At 44.9% G+C, this 20000-nt stretch overlaps 1 protein-coding gene and 1 pseudogene across 25 annotated transcripts in view; both read left to right on the forward strand.

The window, feature by feature from the left end:
* Window positions 1-8160: 8160 nt before the first annotated feature.
* LOC130532524 (sorting nexin-4-like) lies at window positions 8161-13132 on the forward strand (annotated as a pseudogene).
* A 751-nt stretch (window positions 13133-13883) lies between these two features.
* si:ch211-39i22.1 (skin secretory protein xP2) overlaps window positions 13884-20000 on the forward strand; it is a 15441-nt gene continuing 9324 nt past the window's right edge. The window contains exons 1-7 of one of the 25 annotated variants that reach the window (XM_057030666.1): window positions 13900-14206; window positions 18334-18443; window positions 18632-19168; window positions 19235-19306; window positions 19385-19433; window positions 19766-19821; window positions 19928-20000. The exon at window positions 19928-20000 is cut by the window's right edge and continues 66 nt beyond it. In XM_057030666.1, the coding sequence (XP_056886646.1) occupies window positions 14143-14206; window positions 18334-18443; window positions 18632-19168; window positions 19235-19306; window positions 19385-19433; window positions 19766-19821; window positions 19928-20000 (961 nt within the window). In that variant the 5' untranslated portion in view covers window positions 13900-14142. Of the gene's footprint in view, window positions 14207-18333; window positions 18444-18631; window positions 19434-19765; window positions 19822-19927 lie in introns of all 25 variants that reach the window. The other 24 variants (XM_057030652.1, XM_057030615.1, XM_057030643.1 and 21 more) reach the window with 24 other exon arrangements.

Consider the following 20000-nt stretch of genomic DNA (forward strand, 5'->3'; position numbering starts at 1 on the left):
TGATCAATATGCACACCTTTACCTGACTTTCAGGGTGTTGTACCTGGACATCATGGACATTGTAGTTTCAAGTGTCGAACACTTTTTGACGGCAAAAGTTTGGATGACCGAAGATGTTGTGGATAAAGTTGCTTTATCTAATCAATCAATCCAAAAAAATAGGGATGACCTTAGAGCTCTACAAATGTGTTGCATCACACTCTTAATTAGTTTATTAAAAAGATGTGAAACATCAGGTTTGGTCACGGTTAGTTGCAGGAAGTCGACGCGGTGTGCAGTGTGTTGCATCAGCGTCGCCACATTCTCACGTTCAAAGGCTACACACAGGAAGTGGCGGCGCTCGGTCCAACTTTGTCTCATGTGAACGGACCAGAGCGGCTAGAATCATATGATTATAATGTGTTGGTGCACATGGGAGAAATTTGTAAATGACAGAGGACCCGACTGACATGACCTTTTTACATTTTCCACTTTCTCTTCAAACAGCAACTTATGGCTAAAAAGTACTTGTGGAAATTGATCGCGTGTGTGTGTGTGTGTGTGTGTGTGTGTGTGTGTGTGTGTGTGTGTGTGTGTGTGTGTGTGTGTGTGTGAGAGAGAGAGAGAGAGATGATGTGAGAGGAAGGGAAGTTAAAAGAGAGACAGAAACAGACGGCCATGGATAGACGGAGAAATTAGGGGCTCTACTGACCAGAAAGTGCTCTGACTCAGGCAAAGTCAACATTTTTGCTGACATCACTGACCATCAGCTCCATCATTTCAATTTTAAATGCTTTAACGGTCCAAACAACCTTCATTTGTCTAAACCCACAAGGGTTTTTACTACTAGCAGTGAGACAAGGGCAGCCCTGTACCTCTAAAAAACAACAACCCATAGGTCTATGCTACATGTAAACACATTAAAGGGCAGCAGGTCAGATTATTTCACTGCAGTGTGAAAATCCACATTTGAGCACACAAGTATTGACAGAGTTTTTGTATCTCTAAACATCAGCGGCTGGGAAAAGTGTTGAGTGGTAGTGTTAGATGAGAGAGGTAGACATGTGACCACAGGCGCCCTGCAGGCACCAGTCAAATATACACCGGTCTAATTAAGACTTATAAAATCCCTTAACGAGGCCAAGAATGTGATCCATGATAGGTGTCATACATCACGTCATGGTGTGAAGTAGCTGGATGTCTGGTTGGATGCAGAACAGTGTGAAATATGGAGGGAAGCGATCGGAATCGATAAATCTGCTCATGAAACATGTCAACAAGAGGCTTTAATCACTGTGAGAGCAATATATCCTATTTGCTACAAATGGATTAAACTTTAATGACAGCACGTAACACAGGGAGCACGGAGAGGGGTAAGAGTGAGATTAGGGTTTAAGCTTGTGGTTTTCTGCATTGTGGGAAGGGAGAAGGGGTTTCAAACCAGCAGCTTCTAATCCTGACACGCTGCCTCTGCCAATTATAATGGCTTTAAACATGGCCGGTGGGAGGAAAAAACATGACCAGGGAAACCAGACTAGCGCCGGGGCGTATTTAGCAACATACAGGCAGACTGTAATTACATATATGGCCAACAGAGAGATTTAATGACTTTTTCCTCCTCGTGCTGATTGACAGAAGGTGGGGGTGGATCAGAGATGGTGGTGAGAAAGTATGAGCGTGACTCTTTTGAGGAAAAAAAATGATGGTGGCTTTTTGTTCCTGAGCAGAGTTAAAGACTTTGACATTCTGTAAAAATGAGCCGTCTTAGGGGGATCAATCAGCCTGGCGTAACGCTCATTTATATTGTCGCCTCTTCATTTTTATCTCTCTGTTTTTTTCAGATGAACACTTGAGGTTATTTTCCACAGCTGCTATGTCTGATCCTAATCAGAGGTTCAGCATCGCTCTGACCGTCCAGCTCAGGGGTGTCCAAACTTTTTGCAAAGAGATCCAGATTTGATAACGTGAAGATGCCCGGGGGCCAGTAGATCCTTCTGATGTTTTTTTAACCAGAAAAGTTACATGCAAATGTACACTATTATAAAGCAATTTTCATTGTCACAATTCTCTTTATTTTTCAAATGGCAGTGTAACCAAATATAAGCCACTCAGGCAGACGTGAACAACTCTAAAAACACAATTCTGCCTTTAATTCATATCTGGAGAGTCAGATAACATTGAACACTGAACTGGATGGAATACCTTAAATTTCCATGAGTTTGATAAATGTAATGCAAAGTTGTCTGTTATCATTCAAGTTTAAAACAAGTAAATTTTTCTCTTGTCTTTTACAAGATTTACAAGAAAGGAGGAATTACATTTTAGTGATTTATTTATTCTGTTAGTGCCAGCGGGCCATAAATAATACATTGTAAGACTGAAGTTGCGGGCCGTATGAAATCTTACCGCGGGCCGTGATTGGCCCCCGGGCCGGACTTTGGACATGCCTGGTCCAGCTGCTCTGTCCTCGTCCAGCTGTCCAAAGACAAGGTGCAGTGAATATCTGATCAATCTCAACCATATGATCTATCAGTTCAGTATCAGCCTGGGGGATATTCATGCACATGTTATTTACCTCCAAATAAAACATTAAAAGATTAAATATCCATCGATGATTGTCATCTGAATTCTGTTTATTATTTCTCACTATCAACTAAAATGTTTAGAAAGATCTGCAACTGCGTGTTTTTAACTGTTTTTGGAGATAGCGTGCTGCACTTGTTTACTCCTTTGCTAGCATCTTACATCACTGTGACCACAGGAACATAATAATAGCGTGGACTGCAGACACACATGCATACACATACACACACCTCATCCCATCCTTACATCTCAAACCACATTCACACTTCCCATAAAACCCTGGCTTCTTAAACGATGGCTTGGGACCCAATATGGTTTGCAGCCCTACTGCTGGTGGGTTGCCACATGATAAAGATCCCTCATATTGTTTAATGAGGCTGTATTTCCCATTTTGGCTTTAAAAGCAGAGGATGTGAGAGAAACCATTGTAAACATCCCTTTACTGGTAGCGATAGATCTCCTCAATACTCTGCATATCCACCTACACTACAGCTAAGTTCAGCACAGCTTCCTTTTATCTTTAGAATCTATTTCCTGTGGCCACAGCCCATAACTGCAGATGACTGCTTCATTGTTCATTGCAGGGATGGCTGAGGTGTTTTCAAATCCATTTGAAGGTGCCAGCGTGTCATTTAGGGCAGGACCAGGATTCAGTCAGTGATTCAACATATTTGGTGAAGCCACGGAAATTATATTCCCAATCAAAGAAACGCCGCTTTTGAATCACAGATGAGTCAGACTACAGTGAGACTCGCTCGTCGCTGTCGGAAAATCCCATCATTCAAAATAGATCTTGAGACAGGAATCGATAATTACAAAGTTAAACCACACAGAAAGTGTACATATCTGACGGGCAGTGATTTGTGTAGGTACTTAATCAAGTTCTGGACATGAAAATTACAACAGCCCACACACAGTTAAAGGTAACAGGAAAACAACAAACTTCATATCTTCCTTTCTTGGCTGAATCAGTGTTTGTTTCTGGTTTTGCAACCCAGATGCAGCCCTTAAAATAGTAAGTATACAGCATATACATGTAGCACCTTATTTTGTCACACAGGCTCCAGTGTTGCGATTTTTCAGCGTTTACTATTTTACTTATCGCTTATTCACAACTTCTTTTTATTCAGTCTCGGTCAGAGAGAAATTGGATCCTGAAGATGCTGTGTAGACTTTAAATACTGTAAAAGTTCAGCGAATTAAACACAGTCCTCGCCACACACATTCCTCGCTTCATTTTTTACATTAGCCTCCGTAATCATTCCACCAGCTCATTATTGTTGCGTTGCATTCCATCACTGTGGTTGTCAGGGCTTCACTGCAGCACTCCTAAGACCCCCTCACATCCTTTACACACAAGAGGAAGCTGCACTTGAAGCTGCAAACATTTTAAAACAGATACAGTCACCACAAATAAGCACAGGAATACTCCCTGTCTCCTACTGTTCAAGTAGATCTCTAAAGAAATGCATTATGGGGGTCTCTCTCTCTCTCTCTCTCTCTCTCTCTCTCTCTCTCTCTCTCTCTCTCTCTCTCTCTCTATCACACACACTTGCACATACTCATGCACACGCAACACACGATCATACATCTTGCTCCTAGCAGATGTTTCATTTACCGCTGCCTTCCCAGAAACCCACAAGTGAGCGTAGTTTCCCACCACAGGGTCGGGGAGAAAAACCACAGAAGAAGACCGCTTCACCCCAACATAAAACAAAACACCAGAGGGAGAAAAATGCACAGAAAACCTTTCAAAAAGGAAAGGGAAGGGAAAAAAGCAAAGGATTTTCTAATTCATCCTTTATTGAGGTGGCTGGTTTTCGGCAGCGCAATCTTTTTTATGTGTGAGAAGTCTGGCCTGTAATTTGGGTAGCCACGGCGACCAGAGGGACTTGTAATAAAACGAGACTCTATTCTGGGATGCTCTGTAATAATGGACGCCACCATCCACTCCTCTTGTTAAAGATGGAGGGATGGGGATGGATGGATGGATGGATGGATGGATGGATGGATGGATGGATGGATGGATGGATGGATGGATGGATGGATGGATGGATGGATGGAGGGAGGGCATCACATATGGACAGACTGGAAGACAGGGGGACGGAGGAGTCAAATGGTGAGAGGACTAACTCAGCAAAAGCTGGATCAGCAGCAGAGCCTTGTTGGAAAAACAAGGAATTAACATTAAAGGCAGATCAATAACACGCTCACCAACAGTCTGATCAATACCCGAAGGGTCGTCTGAGTGTGCGTCAGGTGCTTCGACGCTCCGTCTGTGTGGTCAGATTTAAGCTCTCAGACACCTCTCTATAATCTCCACACCATGTTAACAGCCCTTATGCACAGGCCATAATTAGGACGTCTCGGGGGCAAATACATCCTGTCATTACAAGTGTCTATTGCTATTGCGCTGTAATTACATTTTAGTAGATTGTTATTAAACCATTCAGGAGCTAACCCACTCACCTTAATCTCCTCCTTAATTGGTTAGGCCGAGCGCAGAAGGAAGCTGAAGAAAAGTGGACACAGAAGAGAGACTTTGGTGAAAGACGGGACCTGGGAAGAGGGGCTGGGGAGGTTCAAAAAGAAATTGGAAGGGGGGGGGTGAAAAGCTGTTTTCTCCTCGCATGACAGATTTCCTCCCAGCAGACCGAGGCTTGTCCTTTAATACCCAGAATCCTTCATGTGGCTTCTCGACGATTGCACGCGGGGCAGCGCCGACCACACCGCTGCCACGCTGCTTATTGCACAGCATTGCTCACACTCTGCCTGTGCGTTGGCGTGTGTGTGAGGGAGATTAGAGGCGGCCAGGCGCGACGTATGCATCCGCCTGTAAGTGTGCGGGGCCTGAGAGTGACCTCACACCTGTCGTCAGGGTTGCACGCCTTCACTTGTAGGTTTAGGGTGAGAAAACCTTAAAAATATATGACTGTAAATGAGCTACAGGCCTAATCTGCTGAGTTCAAATTTGTAAACTAATGTGAACATGCGAAGACAGCGAAAAGTGTGTGTTAAACAAAAATGGAATTCCTACGCTCACATTTGATCACCGACATAAAAAGCAGGTCCCCAGTGACACATCACTTCATTCATGCAAATGCATATGCTATAAAGGCAACCGCACAAGAAAATGCTAGCTGGAGCCGCAGCATGAGTTTTCCACCGCTGTCAAAGGCAAGAATAAATGGATGACGGAGAAAAACGGACGACGGACATTACGACATAAAGAAAAACATGTGTTCCCTTCTGCTGACCGCAAGGGCTTCCTCTTTCTGACCTTCACAACCAGCCTGGTGCATGGCGTACACGAGCACGCGGAGCACTGCTTCTAAAAATACAGATTGTGAAAAACAATCACACGGAGACACGGCTGCAGAGTTATAATCACGAGCCTCCACCTTAACGGTCCTTGCAGGAGCCATTATCAGTCCTTGGACTGGAAGAGAATATAACATATTATCACTGTGTTTGTTTGGTTTAATTTAGGTGTGAGAGGTTTCGGTTTGTCCCTGGGTGGCAGGATGGCGCTCCTCCAGGTTTCTACAACAGCCCAGAATGGCAAAACTGTAACCCTTAAGAACTTATAGACTTCATTATTTTCATGATTATTTCTCCCACATTTGAATTGTATGAATACATATAAGGCAGCTGATATAATAGCTAACACTTGTTAAATAAGGAGCCAAGCATCGGCCAGCTGGAAGTATTAATACTGTGACTGACCCATTAATAACTTCTCCAAACGTGTGATGTGAGTAGAATACTCCATACGTGTATTCCCAGCCTCATTAGGATGCCCCTTAAATAGAGTCTGAGCCATTCTTTTCCATTCCTGGGTGTTTTTCTCCCTCTGCTGGTAAAAGAAACAAACTTCAGCAAACACACGAATCTTTTTCTCTGATCAATATAAGCATCAGCCAGACCTGGAGGGGCTGCTTCTCAGTCAGATAAATTATTGGGTGGGGGGGTGAACATTTCACAAGAGTCATTTAAATCAGGGATCATCGTCAGGAACAAAAAGGAACAGATGAGAACTGAAACGCAGCTGGTCTGATAGCTGAGGACTCTCCAGCACTGAGGGGACCGTCTGTACAAATGTAGAGTCATAATCATGTCTTCATCGTGTAATTTATTGGGGATTTTTTTTTTTTTTTTTTTTTTTTTTTTAAAGCCAACCTGTGTAGATATCTTTAGGTGGAGTTCAGTGTGTTTGTGTTTTTAGCATTCCCCTGCTCCACTGCTGAGCTGTCCTCCAAAGATCAGGTCTCCTCAGGACCCACTGGAGGGATGAGGAGAAGCTGGAAGCCCTCCCTGGCCCGCAGGACCTGAGGGTCACGATGGAGCACCCAGACAGCAGGTGTCTCACATTCATCTACCTGTAGAAGGCGCTGTCGCCACAACCTCCCCCAGAATAGCACAGAATAGAATAGAATACTTCTATATTCTGCGATTGACTGGCGTCCAGTCTAGGGTGTACCCTGCCTCCGCCCATTGTGCTGGGATAGGCTCCAGTCCCCCCGCGACCCTCAGTGGAGGAACAAGCGGTAGAAAGTGAGTGAGTGAGTACTTCTATATTGTCATTGTTGAGAGACATTAAAAACTAGTTTAGCCGACCTTCACTATTGCATTATGGTTGCAAAGTAATCAAACACCACAGAACGCAATAAACAATGATAAAATATTAAAATTGCTACACTAAAATTAAGAAAAACAAAGGCAGACCTGTTGCACTACGGAACATCATATTCCATGAATTGAAAATACAGTGGGGACGGGGGCTTTGCATGAGGTATCTTCAAGTGTATCAAAACTATAACATTTATACACTTTTTAATATATTTCACTCATCTGTGAAACAGGTTGGGCAGTGACTAAAACAGTAAGTTCATAAATACAGTACAAACACAGAATGTCTGTTCAGTGCACATTTACAGATATTTTCAATATTTTCTCTCTCTTTTTACTATCATAATAAAGCATTTGCATTTTTCCTACTTTACTCTTGACATTGCTCTAATGTAAGTATTTTTTATGTTATACTTGGTAAAGCATATGAATTGATTGTGTCTGAATAGCGCTATATAAATACATTTGTCTTGCCGTGAAATTCAGTAATTTGTGTATATTTTCATTATCTTTCATGAACCCTAACCACTTTTCTGAGACATTTTTCACTCTCCCTTAAGGACCAGTGTCCTTTTTATCCCATCAACCAATCAAACGTCATCTACACATCACCTGATGATTGTCTCTTAAATTTAATGCATATGCACCCAAATGACATTTTTACGTATTCTTTTCATATGTTATGTATAAATTAGTGGATATTTGTACAAATTACTTCTTTCTGTTTTGCAGTTATGAAATGTGCACACATGAGAGTGGCATTTATTTACTCAAACAATGGACCACTAATCATAATCCTGAATTCAGTAATTTGATAGAAAATTACAATTCACGACTCACTACTATTATTTTAATTAAAAATAATAATCATCTCACATTAGTTGTGATAATATTTGTTGTAATTCTATTTTATTTTATTTTATCCTGGGTGTCCGGTCACGTGACGCAGAGTGCCTTGGCGGCGCATGCGCAGAGCGGCCTCTGCCAGCTCAGCTGACAACAGCGGCGCCTCCAGCAGACGCAGAAAGATGATGGCAGACTCGGAGAGTATCGAAGAAGTGGCCGTGATTGGAAACACCGATATCACGCCCACGGAGGCCGAGAACAACATCGTGAACACGGTGGTAATATTTGCTTTCCTCGTCCGCGATTCTCCAGTCACAAAGTTTCGTTTGATTTCGCGAAAACTTGGTCCAAACAGAACTACTCTGTTAGCAAGATCGAGTAAATGACTTCTAACTAGCCTTTGTAACGGAATAATGCTTTTTTAAAAAAAATCAGAATCTACTGCTGAACGTGCTTAATAAGGCCTACATTTATAGTCAAGTCGCACGAAATATTATTAGCACTTTGACGTAAAGGGTTCGATTTAAAACTTGGAAGTTCTTCTGGTATTAGCCTGCCAGCTAGCCAGTCTCGAATGCATTGAATGTTTAACTAGTACTTCCTTCAGTCCAATGTCCATCAATACAGATTCTTTTAATCAGACACGAGTGTTCCTCATGGAAAAGTTATTTCTTTCATGTCTTGTGACCAGAGGACACTCCTGTCAAAGACTTCCCCAGCAGAGGTGGGGTTGGGGGGGGGGGGGGGGGGGGGGGCAGCAGCGTCCCAAACCCCCCATGTTTTCTGTTGTTTGCTTTTCATTTTCCTGTTTTTGGCCACCCATTTATTTAGATTTTCCTGTGCGTAGATGGTGGAGAGAGGGACATCTCTATTGAAGAAAATGGAAATAAGTGTGGCGGAGGCCGAGAAAAGAACGGGAAAGAACACGGTCAACATGCAGGAAACCTACACTGTCTACCTCATCGAGACACGGTGGACAACTCCGCTTTTTGCCGTTTGACACTGCGCCATCGGTGTCGCTGTGACCACTGCTAAATGCGCGAGTTATTTCATATTATCATTCCTGTTTTCAGGCCAGCTGAAAGTGTCTCGGAGGGGGGCACCCCTGCCACGCCAGACACCTTGTGGAGACGCTACAGTGAGTTTGAACTGCTCAGAACATACCTCCTGGTCACCTACCCTTACATCATCGTCCCTCCACTACCGGAGAAAAGGGTAAGGAGCGCACATATGGAAGGGAAAATCACGACCGCTTGGAGGATTCTGCAGATTTTATCTGCTCTTTCTCAAGTGTGAGGAATCTGCTGTGAGGAACACTGCCCCCACACAAGGTTCCACTTTGAGTGTGGGAGGACAGTATTCCTCCTTGAGGACAAATGCTCACTCACCCTTGTTGAGCGTTAAGCAATACACACAGTAACAGTCAGCAAATGGCTGCTGGCAGTTTAGACCAGAAGATTTGAATGTATCTGTTTCCTCACAGGAAGCATCTCTATCAGCAAGAATCAGCAAGAGCTTCTCTCATTTATCTGTATAACCAGCTTCTACCCGTCAGCAGATGCTTCACTCAGTCTGATGCTCATGCAGCTGTGACCGTCTGGATTAATAGTGATCTATAATCTGTATCAGATTTTGTGTTACACGCTGTAATCCTGCTTTTTTTTTATCTCTGACTCATCCAGGAGAAGGGATGGAGAGAAGCAGTTTTGGAAACAGGTTTCCAAGACAAGGTATCCACTTTGCTCGGAGCTCACACATTCATCCGTCCTCTCATAATCAGAAATGCCTTTGGGTGCGATGATAATCTCAATCACAAACATGTTTGTGTTTCTCTGCTAGGTTGACTCTCGACTCAAGTCTCTAAATGCCACATTCCGAGTCAAGAACCCTGACAAGTATGTTCAAAACACACAGACTAACAGTACTTCAACTGCGTTTTTGAGAGAAGTGAAAGAATTTTAATATAATGAAGTAATTTGTGCTGTAAGACGATTTTGTCAGGTGGTGTGTTGCTCTTATTTAAGTTGTCTGCATTGATTAGGGGATGGTGTGAATGATGGGAAGATGAGCTTTTCACAGACGGCATCCCACAAACTGCGAGTTGACTTCATTTTTATTTCTCCATAGACGGTTCACAGACCTGAAACAGTACAGCGATGAACTCAACACCGTCATCTCTCAGCTGCTCCGAGCACGGGCGGTAGGTTTTCACACACACCGAACACACACAACCTGCATTTACCCGTTTTCTTATACGTGGCACCACTTTCCCTTCTAAATCTCTCAGAAACGTGTTTATTTTATCCTTGACAGCTGTTACAGCACAGCATCAAGCAGCTGTAATGTTCTGGTTTTCAAATTTTTACTCTTGATCCAAAAAGTCTAGACTGTAGAACTCTGTCGCTGAGTGCTGGTTCCTCTGTCTCTGTTCCAGAAAGTTGCAGACAGGCTGTATGGAGTCTATAAGGTCCATGGCAACTACGGCCGAGTCTTTAGGTAAGGTGTGAATGTTCTCTCCTGAGGGCTGAAGGAGAGTTGCATGAGTCAAGCCGTTATTAAAAAAAACCCAAAACAACAACAGACAGTTGGCATATTTGCTGATTCACCATCAATGTCAAACTCCTGTCACATCTGCCATCTCTAAGACTACATTTCCAGGCCTTAAACCTTTAATGTAGCTTATTCAGCCAGCTTGTGTAGCTCCTCCCTGATCTCCTCTGTCACCAGCGAGTGGAGCGCAATAGAGAAAGAGATGGGAGACGGACTGCAGAGCGCTGGACACCACATGGACACGTGAGTGTCATCCGCTCCAGCAGTAATGGGACAGTAATCTCACACCAGTCCACAAACGTGTACGTTTTCTCTCCCTGGATGCAACTTGCAGATATGCCGCATCAATAGATGACATTTTGGAGGAAGAGGAGCACTACGCAGACCAGCTGAAAGAATATCTCTTCTACACCGACGCCGTGAGGTAAGGAGTCGCGTGCGTTCAAACCAAGGTCAGAATGACGTCCAACATCAGCTGCATCAGGGAGGACTTGTGTCTGTGTGTACCATAAGGGCAGTGTGTAGGAAGCATGAGCTGATCCAGTACGAGTTGGAGTTGGCGGCGCAGGACCTGGCCTATAAAAAGCAGCAGAAGGAAGAGCTGGTCACCGGGGTAATGCTTCCATGAGAGGCACATCACACAATCAGTAATGAATCCATGTGTGAGTTGCTGTATCTGTGTGTGTTTGTGTGTGCGCACAGACTGTTCGCGTCTTTTCCCTGAAAGGGATGACGAGTAAACTGTTTGGTCAGGAGAGCCAGGAGCAGAGGGAGAGCAGGCTGACAGCCTTGGAGCAGAACATCCAGGAAGGGGAGGCAGCGCTGAAGCAGAAGAACGCAGAGTGCCGGTAAGATCAACAGGAAGTGAGGAGCTTCCAGGACGTTTCTCTGCATGATGATCGCAGAAATCACACCTTTAGGACCTCAGGACTGGTCTCCATTCACTCAGAGTCCCAGGGTCTCATGTGAATTTAGAAGCAGGAGGGTGGGCAGCTGTCGCAGCGCTAGCTGATATTCTTACTCTCCTCCTGTGCCGGCTCCTCCTTTTTGTGGTGTGTCTACAGAGAGTTTGTTCAAACAGCCTGGGAGGACATCGAACGCTTCAAGGAGCAGAAAAACAAAGATCTGCATGAAGCACTCATCAGCTATGCCATCATGCAGATCAGCATGTGCAAAAAGGTATTTTGGCCTCCTGTCCTGGTTCTCTATGCTCCCACACTCTAAATGCTTCGTGGTTCAAGTCTTCATCCATCATCTTTTTCATTGTCTTCTTTTCCTCAGGGAATCCAGGTGTGGTCCAACGCCAAGGAGTGTTTCAACAAAATGTGAGGCAGTTTCCACGAAGCCCTCCTGCCATCATGCAGCCATCATGGTCCATGAATTGAACTATACATAGAACCATCTTTTTATTCCTCTGTCACATGGGTACACGGGCACACGATTCCAGAGTAATTGGGTGGATCTGCATTATAAATCCAGCTGTGTGAGCTGCGAGGTTCTGTCGGTGTGACGTCATGGTGCAGAAGATCCAAAGTCCCACTGCTCTTTCCTTGTTTGATGCTAACAGCTTGAGCAAAGGAAGGAGTGCTTAACACTTTATTTGCGTAGCTGCGTGTTGACTTTTCATCACGTGGCCTCATGCTACATTTCTGACTATTATATTTTAACAGGATGCCAAGAAGTGTCTCTAACAGCACCAAACGGGTTTTTTTTTGTCTAATTTGCCAACTGGCGCTACACTAAAGCGTTTTGACTTTGATAATGAGTCTCCTACTTACCCCAAAGGTCCTTACACCATCTGATTGTAGCACCTAAGTGAACAGGCCCGAGAATTGTTGCCAGGAATCGGCTTCCCTGGCTTGAAATGGCTCAAAGTAATAAAAGTGGAGTTGGGTTATAGCTTAAAGGAACACAGACCCCATGAAGAAGCTACTAAATATCAACTTTACATTCACTTCATGCTGAAGCCAGCCTTTATGCTGCCGCCAGGCAGCCGACCAAAGTGCTAATGACCAAGTATAAGCAGTACAGACAGCAGATTTGTTCCTTTATTATGTTTTTTGAGAAAAAGCCTGGCTGTCGAGGCTTTTGCTTGACTGAAACACAGTGCCCAGCAAACCTGCTCATCTGCTTTAAGGCAACACACAAACAGCTCAGTTCCAGGCTTCCTCTCAAGCTTTAGAGCCTTAATATGTACAGTGTGTAAGGTTTGTACAAGAGAGCAGGGACAAAAAAACCCAGTTGGGATGTTCCTCCAGCTGTCAGTGTGCCTGGTCTCTGTTTCTGATATCATGTCACTGCACTAAATCAGCGAGTTCTCCCAATTCTGCTGATGGAAGATCATTAAATTTGCTGACCAAATATGTCCCCCGATTTCATAAAATGTACGTCTACAGCGCGGGTTACTTTAATTGTGGCCTTTTCAGAACTGCCAGTTAACTGGAATAATCACAACCTTTTCTTATAATGAATGTGCTAAATGATTCATTGATTTGTTAAGTGTTATTATTTTCCTTAAATGCAAATAAACCTTTTTTTGAACAAATTTAATCGTGTTTGTGTGTAAAATAATGTGCACCGGAGCCAAAATAAATTGTGATCATAATGTAACATTATTTGTTAAAGATGCGCGAAATTTATTCGTCCCCCCCCCCCCCCCCAAAAGAGCAGATGTGTTAAAGACAGAATATCAACTAAAGCTCATCTTCAGGCGTCAAATAAGTCGAAATCATAATGTATGAAATGGCGCCGCCTGCCGAAAAAAACGGGTTTAACGAGTTTAAATGTAAAAAGGAAAATTCCCTTTTCATATTCACCATCTGCTGGCTTTGGATGAGGTCATGTGTGGTTTTCATAAATGGAAGCATATCATTAATTCAACATTGAGAAACAGAAATAAGGGGCATTTCAGATGTAAATCAGTTCAACCTTCACTGACAGCACATCTTATTCTTTAAAGAGACGAGTTTTGTGTGAGGCCACTGATAAAGAATGTTATATTAATGCGGTTTTCAATCCCTTTTGTGCGTATTGTTGAGTCACGAGACTGAAATATTGTTGAGACACTCGGATGAAATTATCTCCTCACGGTGTTTGTGGATAATTTGGGTGCCGCCGCCCCCCCCCCCCCCCCCAAAAAAAAAAAAAAATCAAAAAAAAAATCAATGAGAGTCACTGAAATGTGTTGGAAACGCCAAAGACACCGCTGAATATTCGCCAGCATTTGCCCCGCTGTCTGCCTGTCTGTCTGCCTGTCTGTCTGCCTGTCTGTCTGTCTGTCTGTCTGTCTGTCTGCCTGAGCGCCTGCCTGGATTTTGGAGACCCGCCCACCTTAATAAAGACTGGACCTTCTCTCTTCCAATCCAGACAAAAGGAGAGGACGGCTGATGCACGGCGCCGCGCACGGAGCCATTAGAACCTTGGAGACCCACGTCTTGGATCGCACCGACGCACACGCCCTCCGCAGCCACCTGAGAGCCGCCGAGCCGGTTAATTGTCTTGCGTGAAGGCCGAGCTTGAGCCCCGGGTCATTCGAAGCCAGAACACCGCGTTCCCATGATGTCATACCTGTGGATTCTGCTATTAGGGAGCCTGCTGACCGCGAGCGTCCACGCACAAGGTAATCATTTAGTTCAATTCAGCGCAGATGTGCGCACTATCTATCTATCTATCTATCTATCTATCTATCTATCTATCTATCTATCTATCTGTCTGTCTGTCTGTCTGTCTGTCTGTCTGTCTGTCTGTCTGTCTGGTCTCTGGTTGTCACCTGTCTTTCTCTCAATCTGTCTCTCCTGTCCTCCTACCTGTCTGCCTGCTCCATCCACCCTGTCTCACTCCACTTCACCTTTATTCCCTCTCTCTTCTCTCTCCCACTGTCCTTCATCCCTCCACTCATCTCTTCAGACTCTTCCTCTGGCCCAAACATTTTCACATGAACAAGGTGTGTCACGTAATGTGGCCATATCTGTTCTGGACATGAGGTTTGGCCCACAGGGGTGTGGTGGACCGAACACAGGGGACACATGATCTCTGTCTTTCTCCCTTTTCATCTACATTTCCGTTCGTTGTAATTCCCATTTTTATTTATTTATTTAATCCTCTTCAGGTTTTGTCCTCATCGTGTCCACTTCCTCGTCCCATGTGGGGCCTTTTCTTGTAACACATGAAAATGATGTCGAAATTTGTCTTTAAACACAAAGAAGAGGGAAAAGGGAGAGAAATCCACAAATCGTAAAAGCGTTAGAACAAGGTGAGAAGTTGGACGTGGTTGAAAGAGCGAGAGAGCCAGTCGGAGTAAGAGAGAGGCCTTTCATCAGGATGAGAACATTTCAGTTCAACTGTTCCCTTAATTATGCAAACAAAAGCCCTGTTAAACATTCACAAAGGGTAACTCACCCTACCAGTTTATTTTTCTAATTAATAAAAAAGCAGAACTCCCCCCGCCCCCAACCAACACACACACACACACACACACACACACACACACACAATTAAACTTCTTCAGACTAATTTACCTAAAGTCGTTAGATTAAGGTTCAAGGTCACAAACCAGAGCTTATCTTAGAAGTCCAGGTGTGCACACACTCACACACACCCTTGTTCTTCTGTCTTTGTGAGGCCTTTCATAATTAGACATAATGTATTCCCACCTCCTTGCCCTAAGCCTAACCATCTCATTCAACCCCCTGACCCTGACCCTGACCCTGACCTGACCCTGACCCTGACCCTGACCCTGACTGAGATCCAAATCTTACTTCAGCCTTGAAGCTGTCTCAACCATCAACTAGTCCTTTGAAGTTGTGAGGACCAGCCCAAATATCCTCACTTTAAAAGTAGAAGAAGTATTTTGGTACTCAATATGTAGCAACTACACACACACACACACACACACACACACACACAGAATTATGTTTCAGTCAGTTATTTCATTACAATGGGCATGATTGCCATCAGGCACACACTGTGTCCTGAAAGTGCACAATAGAATTAATCTTGACTGAGCAATGTGTTGTGGAGATGCTAGTTCACTCGGTGCACGCACACACACACACACTCACGCACACACACGCACACACACACAAGCATGCACAGATTTTGTGGTGTTCAGTTACAGGGAAGGGCTTGGCTGCCTGGACATGCATGAACACATTACTTCTCATTTACATGACCAAACCAGGTGACCTCACACAATCTCGTGCAGGGAACAAAAGGAAAAGTGAGCTCGCTCTCCACTTCTGTCACGCTCCAAACGTTCTGCCGTGCGGTCTGTCCAGTTCTCCCTTTCACAACTGCGGTGAATTTATTTCTCTGTTCTTATGCAACTTCCCTCGGCAAAAGAAGAACCGCACGTGTCGGCAGGGGCCGGGTTTAATTGCTTGATTTATTCTACTTCTGTGGGGAACTTTCAGCCGTGTCACCTCGTCCACTGCAGCCCTGAAGCTTTCGCCAAGTGATGAACATCACCTCCGCTGCATTTCCCCACTCACACGGCCATTTTGTTGCATTCAGCGTCTGTGTTATCCTGTTTTATGACCGCGGTGGTAACAGAAGTGTAATCCAGGCTTTATATTGGATTAATAAAGAGTAGAAAGCAGAATTGTAGGAATCATATTCATCCAAGTGCCTGGATTTGACTAATCTATCACATTTACCTTTGAAAATCGACTGGCTTTTTTCTTTAATCACATTGTGGTGATACCACCAAAGAATTCCAAGGCCTACTCCTGCGTAAAAGGCATCTAAGTGTTTTAAATGAACACAGTGTTGCCGTCAGTGTGACGGATTCCCACATGTGTAAACGAGTTTGACTTGAGAATTTTCCTCTGAGGGCTTTCACAGCCTCAACGGCGCACAGTTCGGATGAAAAACATGTAGCCACGACAAACACAAAGTGACTCATCTTCCTCCAGGGAAAACAGCGACACACAAACAGTTTGGGAGTGAGACAAGAGAGAGGAAAGGGGTGCGAGCGATTTCAGAAAGGAAAGGAGTGTGTGCATGTCTGTGTGTGTGTGTGCAACAGTTTATCTTAGCCCCGGGTTAACACAAACCAGAACAGGGTGGAAGAGTGAGGCTGATGTGCCTCCATGTGCACGTTTACATGCGTTTGAACATCTGCCTGTTTGTATGTTTGAACTTTAAAATGTGGGGTGGTTTTTTTGTTTGTCTGTTTGTTTTATGAGGTTGCATGGGTGTGTTGGACAGAGAGATAGAGAGAGAGAGAGAGAGAGAGTGAGAGTGTGTACGTGTAGCAGAGGAGGAAGTGGCGAGCTATACTGGAACAGAGTGTTCCACAGAATGGTGGGATGGGGGAGAGTTGCATCACCTGGCACATGGGCAACCACACACACACACACACACGGGCACACACAGTGTTGAGATATAATAAACAAACGTATCGGATACCTATTAAATATTCAGGGTTTTCTGTGACGAACAAATGCGCCCGTTCGCAACCTGAAGGTTATTAACTCTTAAAATAATAAAATTCCATGGAACTCCATCCCCGTTGGCGTCGGTGACTAACGTGTGTTTATGACACGTCACCTGCACAGCTTGATTCTTCAGGAGTGGACGCCAACACTTGTTGGGCCCGCAGGGCGTCGGCAACTGATCAAATCGAGCTCTCCAAACAGCCTTTTTTCATCGGAAACTTGCAAACAAATTGGGTCATTATCCCGTCTCCTACTAAAATGCTCCAGAGGAACCAGCGAGAGCGCCGTCGGGCCGGTGCTCGCTCTGCTGTTTCAGCTTCTCACATGCGGCGGGGGAATCTCTCAGCGCCGCCTCAAACACACAAACGGCGCGTTCGTCTCGCACAGGGAGTGACGCAGATGTGTGTTTTCTCATTAGTGCCGAGTTGCGATGTCAGCACTTGGGTCGGGGGCCTCATGTGATGTGGAAACGGGTCAGATCTGATGGAGCGCCGCGGCCGGAGCGCTAACACCAGGGCGTGGCCCCGCGTGCGTGGGATAGTTACGTGCCAGCTTCTGTTAGACACACAACAGCTTAACCACCAGTCAAACCTGGTTTTTAATGGATTTGGGCATGTTTGTAGTTACCAGCACCACATTAGTGGTGAACTGCTACTTGTTACCGTTCCAAACCGGAGCGCCTCTGCCTTTGTATTCTCTTGGGGGTGCGGCGTGTCAAGTTCAGGAGAGGGATTTTGGTTTTTCTGACTTTCCCTCATTTTCCTTCCAGTGGAAGATGGGAAATGGTGAACAAAAGCTCTCGATTGTGTTGCAAACACGAGGGGCCGTAATAACATGTGCTGGTTAACACCGAGACCCAGGCAGGCTGACTCAAACGAGTCAACGAGGACGAAAAAAACCTTTAAAGTGAAAACCGAAGCGCGCCTCTGAATCCGATTCAGCACATCTCAGTTCACAAGAAGATAAAAAGAAGTTGGTGTCAGCGCAGCTCTTCCGTGGTGGTCCTCTTTGTTGAGCTGTAACACACACATCATAAATACTGACTCTTCTCCCACTGGAACAAGTTTTGGACACAGTAGAAGATTTATTTCTGCTACAACACCCCAGTCAGATTTACGTGGGTGATTTATTCTCCGTCCCTCTATACTTGCATACGTTCCTGGTTTTATACATTTGAGTGCTGGTCACATTGTCTTTTACATCTGCTGTTGATTTTCATCTCACTGTGATCATTTATAATTATTTATAATTATTTATAATAATCTGATATAATTTGGAATTTACAAAGTTCCTGCACGTTTGTGTTTAGATTATGCAGCACAAATGGAGGCGACAGCAGCTCCAGAGGTTCCGGCCACGGTAAATGCTCCAAATGCTGGAGAACCAGATGCAGACACTGAAGTTGGAGAGAAAACCGAGGTGAAGAAAGAACATTTTCAGTATTAGGTTGAGTTGCTTTTGTTGTTGTTGTTTGAAAAAGAGGTGTGTTAATTCAGTCGAGGTTGAAGCCACCGGGCTGTATGAGTGATATTTTTTGTATTTCACACCTAAAAAGGTCCCCAGTGATGACCCCCATGAACCCTAAACATTTCTTTATCTGATTCCAGGAAGTAAAACCGGAGACTGAACCCAACGCTGACCCTGAATTAGAAGCTGATAAACCAAATGGAGATTTGGGTGTAGAGGACTCAGGAGCAGAGGTTCCTGCAGACACTGGAGCCGAGGTTCCTGCAGACACTGGAGCCGAGGTTCCTGCAGACACTGGAGCCGAGGTTCCTGCAGACACAGGAGCAGAGGTTCCTGCAGACACTGGAGCCGAGGTTCCTGCAGACACAGGAGCAGAGGTTCCTGCAGACACTGGTGCAGAGGTTCCTGCAGACACTGGTGCAGAGGTTCCTGCAGATACAGGAGCAGAGGTTCCTGCAGATACAGGAGCAGAGGTTCCTGTAGACACTGGAGTAGAAGTTCCTGTAGACACTGGAGTAGAGGTTCCTGCAGATACAGGAGCAGAGGTTCCTACAGACACAGGAGCAGAGGTTCCTGCTAGCACCGATACAGGAGCAGAGGTTCCTGCAGATACAGGAGCAGAGGTTCCTGCAGATACAGGAGCAGAGGTTCCTGCAGATACAGGAGCAGAGGTTCCTGTAGACACTGGAGTAGAGGTTCCTGTAGACACTGGAGTAGAGGTTCCTGCAGACACTGGTGCAGAGGTTCCTGCAGATACAGGAGCAGAGGTTCCTGTAGACACTGGAGTAGAAGTTCCTGTAGACACTGGAGTAGAGGTTCCTGCAGACACTGGCGCAGAGGTTCCTGCAGACACAGGAGCAGAGGTTCCTGCTAGCGCAGACACAGGAGCAGAGGTTCCTGCTGATGAAGACACAGATGCCACTAAATTACAAAAAGAATCAGGTAATTATTATTTATTCAATATCCCCTTTGAAAAACAATTTTAGTATTAATTCAAATAATATTTACAAAATTTTCCACTGCTCTGTTCCGCACTGGGGAAAACTAAAGAGTACAAAAAGTTTCAGAAAATAAATTGTTTGGTATAATCAACGAGGGGGCACCAGAGACCTCTTGATCTGCAGTCAAATGCTACCACTGAGCTACAGCCCCCTGTTAGCGCCCTGATACTGCCCTGTTAGCTCCCTGTTAGCACCCTGTTACTGCCCTGTTAGCCCCCTGTTAGCGCCCTGTTACTGCCCAGCAGTCTGATTGATCTCCCACTTTTCCGACAGACAGGAAAGAGGAAGCTGATGCAACAGGCCAGGACGGCGCACAAGCTGGGACGGAGGTTGGTGTCGCTACAGTGACCTCTGGCCTCATCAAATGCACCAACAGCAATTCTCATAAAAGTGCACATTACAGTTCTAACAGCGGCCAAACCGATCATTTGACAGATCAAAGCCGACGAGGACGGCGTGTCAGCGCCGGATACTTCGGGATCAGACATTAAGGAGCCTGTGGAGCCAA

The sequence above is a fragment of the Takifugu flavidus genome, chromosome 1 (genome assembly GCF_003711565.1).
Source record: "Takifugu flavidus isolate HTHZ2018 chromosome 1, ASM371156v2, whole genome shotgun sequence".
NCBI classification, from domain to species: domain Eukaryota; kingdom Metazoa; phylum Chordata; class Actinopteri; order Tetraodontiformes; family Tetraodontidae; genus Takifugu; species Takifugu flavidus.